This window comes from Artemia franciscana, chromosome 15, assembly GCF_032884065.1.
Source record: "Artemia franciscana chromosome 15, ASM3288406v1, whole genome shotgun sequence".
Taxonomy (NCBI): Eukaryota; Metazoa; Arthropoda; class Branchiopoda; order Anostraca; family Artemiidae; genus Artemia; species Artemia franciscana.
The window spans coordinates 24,427,253-24,439,582 of NC_088877.1; the positions used below are offsets into that span (position 1 = coordinate 24,427,253).

Consider the following 12,330-nt stretch of genomic DNA (forward strand, 5'->3'; position numbering starts at 1 on the left):
CTTTTTGGGATGTTGCTTTCCCCTTTTAATTTTTTTTTAAAAAGATTTTGCAGGCTTTTAATTTCCAGTGGGTTCTTTCAAACTAAATGAATTTATGTGTTTGAAATTACTATACAAAATACAATTCATTTAGTTTACATATTGTTAACCAAAATATTTTTTAAGTGTTTTAGTTACTAGTAGCACATAATGCTCCCTGCTTACAATTTATTATTCCAAACTGTGTAAAGTAAAACAAAATATAAGTAAACATAAAACTCAACATTCTTATTGATATGTCAATAAAACAAAAATTCCTGGTATTACGTTCCTCTCTCTCTTGGCAAATATTTGGCGGTTCTCAAGAATTGAACTCCCTTCCCCTCCAGCATTTTACTTTTTGTGCCAGTATGCAAATGAATGAAATCTTTTATATTGCATAAGAATTTTTTCTGCAATAAGATGGAGGTTATTAGCTGGAAGCACCCTTACTCAGCCTTAGTCCGGATAGATGGGGATTTAAGAGCAATTCTTAGCCCCCTCCTCTCCCGAAAAAAAAACACTTCGTGTATATATATATATATATATATATATATATATATATATATATATATATATATATATATATATATATATATATATATATATATATATATATATATATATACCTGAAGGCTCTAAGATAGTTGGTTATATCATAAAAGCACAATTTAAGGAATCTGTGACCCCACTCCCTCCATCTGCTACACAATGACCCCCCCCCATCCTTCATAATAGCTTATACGTAATTATACTCTAATGTATATAATTTAGTGACATCAAGCGAATCAACTTGATTGAATGAAGCTTTAAAATAGACGTTTACGAGGTCTAATCAAAAGCATCGAGACTGATAAGATTAATTGCAAATCGGTTTGACTATGAAACTACACGTGTTATATTAATCTAACTTTTGTTGTTGAACAAATATACTAGACATAGATTAGATTAAAATCGTCTGAGTTGACTTCTAGGAGCGATTAAGTAAAGTGTGTTTTTACGTCCTCTCGGATTTCATCACGTGCTGCTTTCAGATGAGCAAAAAACGGATCGTCACTCATTTGCTAGTGTTCCGAATCTGATGATTTTTTTTTTTTTTTTTTATCAATTACAACTGGTGACAACAGTTGGGTATACGAAACTCGTATGGCGACGATTCAGAAACAAAGGTACAATCTTTGTAGTGGAAGGCAGCTGATTCACCGAGACCCAAAAAAGCTCAAGTGAAGGGTATGTTGACTGTTTTTTTTTCGACTACCAATGTAGGTACTACATTGATGTTTTTCACTGTTTACGAGACGCTGTGCGAAGAGAAGGACCAGAGTTTAAAGAATCTAATAGTTGGAAATTGTATCACAATAATGCACCAGCCCATTCTACCCATGTTGTGCAGCAGTTTTTGGCCAAACATGATATCCCAGTTGTCTTTCAGCCCCCCTCCCTATTCACCAGACCTAGCTCCATGTTAAAAAAAAAACAAGTTTTTTTTTTAACTGAAAGTAAGGAGCGACATTAAAACTTAAAACGAACAGAAATTACTTCGTATATGAAAGGGGCTGGTCCCTCCTAAACGCCCCGCTCTTTACGCTAAAGTTTGACACTTTTTCTCAACTATACTTTTTAAAACAGTAAAAAACTTTAGCGTAAAGAGCGGGGCGTTGAGGAGGGACCAGCCCCTTTCATATACGAAGTAATTTCTGTTCGTTTTAAGTTTTAATGTCGCTCCTTACTTTCAGTTAAAAAAACTTGTTTTCTTATTTAATTTCTGAACGTTTTGAATTAATGCATGTTTTGATTTTGACACTCCGCAGATGAATAATTAAAACGAAATTTGCATATTTATTTTTTTGGCTAAATGGCTTTCTCATAGTTTTCATCGAATGATTTTGGGAAAAAAAGAGCGGTGGAGGAGGCCTAATCGCCCCCCCCCCAGTTTTTTGGTTACTTAAAAAGGCAACTAGAACATTTAATTTTTTACAAACGTTTTTATTAGTATTAAATAAAAAAAAACAAGTTTTTTTTAACTGAAAGTAAGGAGCGACATTTAAGCTTAAAACGAACAGAAATTACTTCGTATATGAAACGGGCTGCTTCCTCATCAACGCCCCGCTCTTTACGCTAAAGTTTTTTACTGTTTTAAAAAGAAGAGTTGAGAGAAAGAGTCAAACTTAAGCGTAAAGAGCGGGGCGTTGATGAGGAAGCAGCCCCTTTCATATACGAAGTAATTTCTGTTCGTTTTAAGTTTTGATGTTGCTCCTTACTTTCCGTTAAAAAAACTTGTTTTTTTTAATTTAATTTCTGAACGTTTTTTAGTTAATCCATGTATTGATTTCGGCTCTCCGCAGACGAATAATTAAAGCGAAATTTGTATATTTATTTATTTGGCTAAATGGCTTTCCCATAGTTTTGATCGAATGATTTTGAGAAAAAAGGAGGGGGAGGAGGCCTAGTTGCCCTCCAATTTTTTGGGTACTTAAAAAGGCAACTAGAACTTTTAGTTTGTACGAACCTTTTCATTAGTAAAAGATATACGTAACTTACGAATTAGCTTACGTAACAAACTTTTATATTCGAATTTTTTTATTACGTATATGAGAGGGTTCACCCACTCGTCAATACCTCGTCAATAACTGACGATTTATTTTGTTTTTAATGACAATGGATAATTATGATCGTGATTCCCGGAGCAGTAGCCGTCTTAATACTTTGGAAGCTTCTAATGTAGATTTTGGGGGTATATTTACGGAGCAGCTACATCGGAGTTATGACATTGGGGTAGCAGGGCATTATAAATCTATTAGTTCCAAATATTTGTTTAAAGATGGAATCCAATCTGAGTATGGAGATGCGAGAGGCCTCAATGTTTTCCATCTTAATTGCCAAGGACTAAATTCTTCGTTTAATTTTTTAAATGAAGTATGTGATCTTTCGGTTTTCCAGGTCATCGGTCTTACTGAAACCTGGTTGAATGACCACAACTCCGCTCTTTTAAATATACCAGGATATAACTTCTACAATAGGAATCGACAGTTTCGGCAACATGGAGGAAACGGTGCATATATTCGAAGCGATATTGAGGTTTTGGTAAGAAATGACTTAGTAGTATACCAGGAAATGGTTTTTGAACCATTTATTCTTCAGCTTAGGCTGAAACCTAAAGATGCATTTGTTATTATATTGTATAGGCCGCCATCTGGCTCCATACAAATCTTTATGGATCTTTTGGATAAGCAGCTGGAGAAACTAGCAACTAGTTCACATCCATTTATGATGCTCGGGGATTTTAATATTGACCTAAGTGAGCTTGATGCGAGTGTTTCTATGGATTTTTTGCAGCTTTGTATGTCCTATGGTTTATTTCCAACTATAAATATATGCACACGAGTAACCGCCTCATCATCAAAGCTAATTGACAATATTTTTTCAAATTTGTTTTTTTCAGCTCCAAGAGTTATTATTACAGATGTATCCGATCATTTTGGGATTTCAACAAGATTTGATCTCTGTATTCCCCAAAAGCCAGCAACAATAATTCCTAAGAGTCCAATGCACGTATTTAGCCAGAGTAACCTTCAAAAATTTAAGCAGGCAATTGCAGAAGTTGATTGGAATAATTTAATAGACCTTACGGATGATATAAATACGAGTTTTCAAAGATTTTACGATAAACTAATTTTGTTAGTGACAAAAACATTTATAATGGTTCGTTCGTCATCAAGGAAAAATAATCCTAAGAAACCATGGATGTCGCCTAGCTTGTTGCGCTGTATTAATAAAAGAGATAAACTTTATAAGAATTCCATAAATAATGGAAATGATCCGATCTGCTTAAGAATTTATAAAAATTATAGAAATGCCCTGAATAAATTACTGAGAAATTAAAAAAAAAAATATTTCGTAAATAAATTCACTGAGACTTGTGGTAACCCTGCAAAAACATGGAAAATAATTAAAAGTGTGATATCGACAGAGAACTCTATTATTCCCGATGAAGTAGTAATGCAGAATGGCCTAGCAACGAAGGAACTCGAAGAGATATGTAATAATGTTTCCAAACATTTTGCTAATATTGGCGTAGATTTATCTTCCCGTATAGTATCTTCAGATGATGATCATCCCTTGGAGCTTTTTATGAAGACTCCAATTGATATTTCTATGTATATGAGACTCTTCTCTCGTGATGAAGTAGAGAAAATTATCTTTGGGATGAAAAATACATCGGCAGGTAGTGATTCACTCAATCTTCTGGTGTTAAAAATAGCGTTTCCTTATGTTGCTGATATTCTTACTTCTCTCATTAATTTGTGCTTGAAACGGGGAACGTTTCCTGATTGCTTGAAAATTGCTAAGATTACCCCTGTTTTTAAAGGCGGTAATAAGAATGATCTTGGAAATTATCGGCCTATCTCAGTCTTACCTGTTATTTCTCGTCTGCTAGAAAAGTGTATTAACACTAGAGTTTATGATCATTTGGAACTGCATAATCTGTTAAATCCAATTCAATTTGGCTTCAGGAAAGGGGGAACCACAGAGATGGCATTATCATATATAACTTCGATAATCAATGGAGCTCTTGATAATAAGCTTAGAGTAGCGGGTCTGTTTCTTGATTTGGTTAAGGCATTTGACACTGTTGACCACCAATTACTACTTCGAAAATGTGAATTTTATGGACTAAGAGGGGCTACTTTAGCTTTGATTTGTGATTATCTCCAAAACAGAGAGCATTATGTTCACATTAATGGATTTTCTTCAAGTAAGAGTCTTGTTAAATATGGTATCCCCCAGGGTTCTGTGTTAGGGCCTACTCTTTTTTTGATTTTTATAAATGATCTGCCAAATGCTGTTGCAACTACTTCTAGAATAGGGGATATAGTGAATCCCGCACCTTCGGGAACCAGGATCACTACACCCTTATTTGCTGATGATGCGACATTGATGTGTGTTGCCTCAACTGAACAACAACTTACCTCAACAATTAATGCAGCAACGACTATGACATGTCTTTGGTTGAAGATAAACCGCCTTGACCTAAATATAAATAAGTCAAATTTTGTTATCTTTTCACGGTCCCCAAATTATTATCCTTGGATTATGGAAATAGCTACACCGAAGGGAATTGTTAAGCGATCAAAGTCCGTTAAGTACCTTAGGATTATTATTGACGAAATTTTATCATTTAAGTGCAATGTAAAAGCTATAAATAGAATATTATCGCGGAATTTAGGGATTATCCGTAAACTAAAACATTTATTTCCTTCAAATGTTATACGGTTATTATATTTTTCCCTGATTCATCCGTATATTTTGTATTGCTCGTCTGTATGGTTTGGGACATTCCCCTCAATTCTTCGCCCAATCCGCGTACTGCAGAATAATGCCATTAGATCACTTTGTGGAATAGGGAACCGGGATTCAGTCAGGTCAATGTATAGTATGATAAATATAATGCCTGCAGCCGGATTGCGTGATTTTTATACACTGGTTTTTATGTATAAGTACCATTATGGGTGCGTTCCAGAATGTTTTACGGGAAGTTTTCGGGATAGGTCTAATATTCATGATCATAGAACTCGAACAAGTGGAGATATTGAGGTTCCTCGCCTAGTTTCAAGTAGGACTGCTTTTTCAATTATTTATAGAGGGGCTAAGCTATGGAATAAGCTTGTTCCAAGTATTAAAGAATTGCCCATTAATCAATTTAAGGCCGTGCTGCGTGTTGGGTTTCTTGGTAGGTATACCTTTGAAATAGATTGAGATTGATTGATTTAGTATTGAAAATAATTGTTTATTGTTTTTTTCTTTTGTTTTCTTTTTTTTTGCTTCGGGATCATGATATTATGTTGTTTGATTGTGTATGAATTATTTATATAATTTTTTTTTCTCGGCACACGGTTTCACCTTTCTGCTCATTTTAGATTAACTCATTGTTTTTTGTTTTTGTTCTTTTTTTCTTCTATTTTTTGTTCTTTTTGTTAGTATCACACCCTCGCAAGCAACGCTTTTGGTGTGCTACCGATTGATTTTGTCTGTGTTATTTCCTTTGGTTAATAAATTAATACTACTACTACTACTAAACTCTTTACATTAAAGCTTAAATTTTGTCCCCTGAATCACGAAGGACGTAGATTAATAGTTGAAATTACTAAAAATCCTTTAGCGTAAAGAGTGAGGTATTAGGAGGAGGTGAACCCCTTATGTGCGTAATATTTTCTTTTCATTTTAAGTTTTAATGCTACTCCTTACTTCCAGTTGAAAAAAACTTGTTCATATTTATTTTCTCATTGTTTTTTTAAATAATGCTAGAAAATGCTGCGCCCCCTTTATGGAAATCTTCTTCCCCCATGACACAATTCCTCCATGGAAAATTTCCGCGACATAACCCTTTCTTCACAACCCCCCCCCTCCCAACCAAAAAAAACCCGAAATGTCTCTATACTTCCCAATAACCATTACTATATGCTAACACTGGTCAAAAATTTGCAACTTGCAGCCCCTCCCACGGGGACATTGGGGGGGGGCAAGTCGTCCCCAAAGAAATAGTTATAAGGTTTTTCGACTATGCTGAATAAAATGGCTATCTCAGTCGTCATCCGACGACTTTGGGAAAAAAATGAGCATAGGAGGGGGCCTAGGTGCCCTCCAATTTTTTTGGTCACTTAAAAAGGGCACTAGAACTTTTCATTTCCTTTCCAATGAGCCCTCTCACAAAATTCTAGGACCACTGGGTCGATACGATCACCCCTGGGAAAAAGAAAAAGAAAAGGAACAAACAAACAAATAAACACGTATCCGTGATTTGTCTTCTGGCAAAAAATACAAAATTCCACATTTTCGTAGATAGGAGCTTGAAACTTGTACGTCAGGGTTCTCTGATACGCTGAATCTGGTGGTGGGATTTTCGTTAAGATTCTATGACTTTTAGAGGGTGTTTCCCCCTATTTTCTAAAATAGGGCAAATTTTCTCAGGCTCGTAACTTTTGATGGGTAAGACTAAACTTGATGAAACTTATATATTTGAAATCAGCATTAAAATGCGATTCTTTTGATGTAACTATTGGTATCCAACTTCCGTTTTTTAGAGTATTGGTTACTATTGAAACGGGTCGCTCCTTACTACAGTTCGTTACCACGAACTGTTTGAAAAGATATACGTAACTTACGAATTAGCTTATGTAACGAACTTTTGTATTCGTATGTTTTTATTACGTATATGAGGGGGTTTACCCCCTCAGCAGTACCTCGCTCTTTACAACAAAGCTTAAGTTTTGTCCCAATTCCTTAAGAATGACCCCTGAATCACAAAGGCCGTAGAATAAATAGTTGAAATTACTAAAAATATTTTAGCGTAAAGAGTGAGGTATTGAGGAGGGGACGAATCCCCTCATATGCGTAGTAATTTTTGTTCGTTTTAATGCTGCTCCTTACTTTGAGATGAAAAAACCTTTTCATATTTATTTTTTTATTGCTTTTTTTAAATAATGCTAGAAAATCCTACGCTCCCTCCATGGAAATTTTCTTCTCCCATGACAAATTACTCCATGGAAAGTTCCCCCAACATATCCCCCTCTTTTCAACAACTCCCCCCCCCCAACCAAAAAATTCCTCTGAAAACGTCTGTACACTTCCCAATAACCATTACTATATGTAAGCACAGGTCAAAGTTTGTAACTTGTAGCCCCTCCCACGGGGACTGTGGGGGAGTAAGTCGTCACCAAAGTCATAGTTATAAGGTTTTTTGACTACGCTGAATAAAATGGCTATCTCAGAATTTTGATCCGATGACTTTGGGAAAATGATTAGCGTGGGAGGGGGCCTAGGTGCCCTCCATATTTTTGGTCACTTAAAAAGGGCACTATAACTTTTTATTTCCGTTAGAATGAGCCCTCTTGTTACATTCTAGGACTACTGGGTCGATACGATCACCCCTGGGGAAAAAACAAAAAAAAACAAATAAAAAAAAAACAAATAAAAACGCATCCGTGATCTGCCTTCTGGCAATTAAATAAAAAAAAACAAGTTTTTTAAATGAAAGTAAGGAGCAATATTAAAACTTAAAACGAACAGAAATTACTCCGTATATGAAAGGGGCTTTTCCTTCTCAACGCCCCGCTCTTTACGCTAAAGTTTGGCTCTTTCTCTTAACTCTACATTTTAAAAACAGTAAAAAACTTTAGCGTAAAGAGCGGGGCGTTGAGAAGGAAGAGCCCCTTTCATATACGGAGTAATTTCTGTTCGTTTTAAGTTTTAATGTCGCTCCTTACTTTCATTTAAAAAACTTGTTTTTTTAATTTAATTTCTGAACGTTTTTGAATCAATGCATGTTTTGATTTTGGCTCTCCGCAGAGGAAAAATTAAAACAAAATTTGTATATTTATTTTTTTTTTTGGCTAAATGGCTTTCTCATAATTTTGATCGAATGGTTTTGAGAAAAAAAGAGCGGGGGAGGAAGCCTAGTTGCCCTCCGATTTTCGGTTAATTAAAAAGGCAACTAGAACTTTTAATTTTGTACGAATCATTTTATAAGTAAAAGATATACGTAACTTATAAATTAGCTTACGTAAAGAACTTTTGTATTCTTATGTTTTTATTACATATATGAGGGGGTTTGCCCCCTCGTCAGTACCTCGCTCTTTAAACTAATGCTTAAACTTTGTCCCAATTCATTAAGAATGACCCCTGAATCACAAAAGCCGCAGAATAAATAGTTCAAATTACTAAAAATACTTTGGCGTAAAGAGCGAGGTATTAGGAAGAGGTGAGCCCCTCATATGGGTAATAATCTCTGTTCGTTTTAAGTTTTAATGCTGCTGCTTACTTCCAGCTGAAAAAAAACTTTTTCATTGTTTTTTTAAGTAATGCTAGTAAATCCTGCGCTCCCTTCATGGAAATTTTCTTCCCCCATGACAAACTCCTCGATGGAAAGTTCCCCCAGCATATTCCCCTCTTCTCAACCCCTGCCTCCAACCAAAAAATCCTCCTGAAAACGCCTGTACACTTCCCAATAACCATTACTATATGTAAGCACTGGTCAAAGTTTTGAACTTGTAACCCCTCCCACGGGGACTGTGGGGGATTAAGTCGTCCCCAAAGACATAGTTATAAGGTTTGTCGACTACGCTGAATAAAATTGCTATCTCAGAATGTTGATCCGTTGACCTTGGGAAAATAATTAGCGTGGGAGGGGGCCTAGGTGCCCTCCAATTTATTTTGGTCACTTAAAAAGGGCACTAGAACTTTTCATTTCCGTTAGAATGAGCCCTCTCGCAACATTCCAGGACAACTGGGTCGATACGATCACCCCTGGCGAAAAACAAAAAAAAACAAAAAACAAATAAACACGCATCCGTGATCTGCCTTCTGGCAAAAAATATAAAATTCCACATTTTTGTAGATAGGAGCTTGAAACTTCTACAGTAGGGTTCTTTGATATGCTGAATCTGATGGTGTGATTTTCGTTAAGATTCTTTGACTTTTAGGGGGTATTTCCCCCTGTTTTCTCAAATAAGGCAAATTTTCTCAGGCTCGTAACTTTTGATGGGTAAGACTAAAGTCTAAGCCGGGTCGTTCCTTACTACAGTTCGTTACCACGAACTGCTTGAAACGTTTTCAAGGTGTAGATAAAATTAAAAAAAAATGTGAAGGATGAATATGAGGAGCTTCTAAAAATGACTTCTAGAGGTGTTTTAAAAAATGGCAGGAATATTGGAGAATATGCATAGACTCAGAAGGAGCATATTTCGAAGGAAATTGAAGGTAAATAACTTCATCTGATATATATATATATATATATATGTATAAACAGTCTCGTTACTTTCTTATACTTTCTTATCTTTTGTGGACTACTTAGCTTCTTGAAAATGAATATTTCACAGTGCGGCATTACTTATCCTGCGACTGAGAAGCTCAGTATTCCGTTTTTCCATATTCTTCAATTAATTGGCAGTGTTATGGTATTAATCGGGAAAAATTTGACTCTATTTGGGACAAAGTTTGATTCCAAAAACGGCTAAAAAGCCTTTCTCTGCAGGTCAATCCTTCTGGCTGCTCAGAAAGGGTACTGGAACCTTAAGTATTCATTCGAATGAGCTCTCTCGTGATTTTTAGGGCCATTAGGTCGATACGATTATTTTTAGAGGAAAAAGCAACAAAGCAAAAAAAAACGAATATACAGGCATTTATGTTCTTTCTCATTGAAAATACAAAATACAAAATTTCATATTTTTGCAGATAGAAGTTAGAAGCCTCTGCAACGGAGTTCTCTGATACGTTCAGATTGATGTTGGGATTTTCATTAAGATAGCTTTCTCCCTTTTTTGAAACTCCAGCAATTATCTCAGCCTCGTAGCTTCATATGGGAAATTTTCAACTCTAATGGGTAATTAACTTATTTTCTTATGTAGGCTATTAATTTTTATAAAAACTCCCCATTTTAGAGGTTCGGTTACTATTAGCTCCTTACTAACAGTTTGTTGGCGCAAACTGTTTGATTGTTATTAAAAGCCCTCCACCAGGGTTCCCTGATCTAGGTGTTAATCACTATTTGTACTTTCTCATTTTCTTACCTAGAAATTTTATTTCGTCTTGTGATTATTTTTTGAACTAATTTAGTATTCGTTTGATTTTATTAATATTTATTTTTACTTTAGCAAATTCACCTAGGCAATGATATTTTCCATCCCTTCCCTTCTTCTGCTAGCCTGGGTATTAGAATCCCCCCAAATACCATTTATCTACCTGGGATCCTGTCTATTTGTTACTGCAGCTCTAAGTAAAACTTATCAGAGTCATTGCCATCTCCGTATGTTGGTTTACAAGAGGTTTTTACGTATGTTGGTATATACTACTATGACTGATGCCCAGCATTTTAAGATCGTAAAATGAGCTATTGGCATTCTATTATTAATACCTTCACAGCATTAGCATTCTATTATTAATATCTTCACAGCATAAGCCATACTTATAAGCTTCCTTATTAATTATGAACCCTACTTCCTGTGTATGTACCCATCTTTGCTGCCTGATAGATAGATTCTATATCACTTAATTTTATGTTTTCTAGCCCTGAGATATGAGTTTCTGAAACTCCTGGCAAGCTTGGTTCAGAACGTCTGATTTCAAGCTGTGTTTCAAATTAAAATTTCCGTACTACCTCAATTATTGAAATTATTATGACTTCATGAAAAGTTACGGGTCCCAAACCAGCGTAGGAAAGGGAGTGTTGCACTTATCACCTTTACACGAATCGTTTAAGACGGCTTAGAACCGGAGAGCAAGATGTCCGTGGGACCTCCAGTATGACTGGAGAAAATCTACAATCCATGAGTCATTTTGGTAACAACATGGTTTTCCCCACTTAGGGATGCTCTTAAATCATCAACAGTCAAAATCCTGCCTAAACAATCTCCAGCCTATTTCCTCTGACCTATAATATATTCATGCCGGCAAATATTGTACTACTATGGCGGGGCAGCTCACAATATATTAGTTAGTTAAAGAGAGGTTAATCAGCCGAGAATGGGCCATCAAAACAAATAAAACCCAGAAGAAATATTTACCAATCAGAATTCAATGTAAATACTATTTGTTAACACTATTTTGTTATTTTGTTGTATAGTTTACACCGGGTGCACCACTCCTCGGAGTCGCAGTGCCATGTGCAGTCACAGTTCTAGATAGGCAAAGAAATCTGAGTGCTAGGAATAGGTTCTTTGGCTAGGCAACCACCAAATTTAGAAAAAAAAATATATTAAATCTTTTGATTAAGACAGTTGCGTCCTTCTAGAGAAGGTTTTGGCTATCTCTCATTTACCAAAGAAGGCATCTAGGCTACAAGTTCACAGGCTTATTTTCAATTGAGAATTAAGTAAAACTGGCATGTGCTGTGCTAAATTATGAAATCTTTTTTCTTAAGCTATTTTAGAAAGGAGTAACAAAATTGTAAAGGGGGCAAAAAATAACAACAAAAACAAGGGTACTAAACATCTTAAGGAGACTCAGCTTTCCGTGAAGATGTTATTATCCTTGGGGATCGGTATACTGTTAATGTTTGAACTTTTTGCGGACAATGCCCAACTGTTCACGGTAGATTTAAAATTTTTGCCAGTTCTCTAAGAACGACTCTTCAAACGCCAAGACCTTTTAATTGGAATACAGAGAATTTTTAAAACACCAAAAAATTATGCCGTAAAAAGAGGAGGTTGAAGAGGGAGCAACGGTCCTCCAGTTCATTGGAGAAAAACCTGTTTATTTAGTTAATTACATTCAAGAGTCTTAAAAGACAGTTAAAAAGAACTGTTATTTTAAGTGGCA

General features: G+C 35.5%; 1 protein-coding gene across 1 annotated transcript in view; it reads left to right on the forward strand.

The window, feature by feature from the left end:
* Positions 1 to 979: 979 nt before the first annotated feature.
* Positions 980 to 12,330, forward strand: part of LOC136036230 (carbohydrate sulfotransferase 11-like) — a 57,227-nt gene continuing 45,876 nt past the window's right edge. The window contains exons 1-2 of the mRNA XM_065718325.1: positions 980 to 1,248; positions 10,249 to 10,396. Coding sequence (XP_065574397.1) covers positions 10,393 to 10,396 — 4 coding nt within the window. The 5' untranslated portion in view covers positions 980 to 1,248; positions 10,249 to 10,392. The remainder of the gene's footprint in view (positions 1,249 to 10,248; positions 10,397 to 12,330) is intronic.